The sequence below is a fragment of the Anneissia japonica genome, unplaced genomic scaffold (assembly GCF_011630105.1).
Source record: "Anneissia japonica isolate Jap-2015-1 unplaced genomic scaffold, ASM1163010v1 scaffold1489_len2284818_cov182, whole genome shotgun sequence".
Lineage (NCBI taxonomy): Eukaryota > Metazoa > Echinodermata > Crinoidea > Comatulida > Comatulidae > Anneissia > Anneissia japonica.
Window position 1 is genome coordinate 2,223,768 of NW_022698455.1, and position 1,337 is coordinate 2,225,104.

The following is a 1,337-nucleotide window of genomic DNA, read 5'->3' on the forward strand; positions in this document are numbered from 1 at the left end:
ATCCTGCACGGCTTGGCCCTGATCCGGTTCCAACCCAAAAATATGCGGCTGAAAAATAAAAAATAATAATAGTAATATTATTATTATTAATAATAATAATAATAATAATAATAATAATAATAGTAATAGTAATAATAATAATAATAATAATAATAATAATAATAATAATAATAACAATAACAATAACAATGACAATAACAGGTCCCACGAAACTGCATTGTGCAGTTGAATTCACGAAAGCAGATTTATGAGGAATGCACGTATTTCCTAGCCCCGTCTATTGAATTAATGGCTAAATTGTTTGGTTCATTATATGAATTTGAAACTTACTTACCCGGACCACCACCATCGTAATCAAGATTAACAAACTTTACAGTTTGCGAGTCGAGAAGTATCACGTTATCTGCGCGTACGTTATGAACACGTGGTGTAAAACCAAGCACTCCCAGAGACACTGGCGATGGTGCGACGAAGTCTGACGCAATGAGAACTTGTCCAAAGTTGGCCTGTGTATACATTATACAAAATATGCGTTATAAACAGAGCATATTAACTTACCTTACACGTATTCAGTTTGAGTCTAAGAGTCCCCTTTCCGGCCATCTAGAGGTGCCATAATCATAAATTTTCTTACCTCAGCCCCAACCATGGTAGTACAGACCCGCCCTCCATCTGTGAAAGTCCCTCTCTGGGCCCCTCAATTTTAAATTCCTGGATCCGCCACTATATGCGCATATACAAGTGCACAATCATTGACCATGTTGATGTTGATGATGATGATGATGACGATGATAACAATAATATTTAGGATACTAAAATGATAATATGATAATGATAAAATGAACGCACAGCAAATCGGCGACACCACACGGAAATCCACTTGAAATCAGTGATAACACGACCCGTAGGAAGGTTTATAATTAGGTTGGCATTTGTATATGCGCCTAATTTGTCCACGCTGTAAAAAATGATAAAACAAGAATTATTTTTATTTCTTAATTTAGAATCAACAATATAAAAACAATTTGTAGAGTACGGTTGTGGGTCTATGGTTGTTTTGTGTGTGGTACTGTAAAAGCAATAAGTTTATTTATGTATTTATTATTTATTTATTTACATATTTATTTATTCAGTGTAATGAAAAAGAACCCCCTGTGTATTAAGGCCTGCATACACAAATTCAATAGAAGCAACCTTTAAAATCACATGGGCCAAAACATTGACTACTTACGCTGAAAATGCGTCCGCCCCATTATCAAGTTTCATGTAAAAAATACCTGTGATTTGCCCATACGCATGTAATATGTGACATCCTGCCCATAATTTTATGGGCAACA

The 1,337-nt window shown here is 35.0% G+C and overlaps 1 protein-coding gene across 1 annotated transcript in view; it reads right to left on the reverse strand.

Moving 5' to 3' along the window:
• The window catches only part of LOC117102633 (protein Skeletor, isoforms B/C-like), a 29,424-nt gene that overhangs the window by 19,965 nt on the left and 8,122 nt on the right, over positions 1-1,337 (reverse strand). Inside the window, exons 4-6 of the mRNA XM_033243015.1 lie at positions 850-958; positions 335-506; positions 8-48 (exon numbers count right to left, since the gene is read on the reverse strand). Coding sequence (XP_033098906.1) covers positions 8-48; positions 335-506; positions 850-958 — 322 coding nt within the window. The remainder of the gene's footprint in view (positions 1-7; positions 49-334; positions 507-849; positions 959-1,337) is intronic.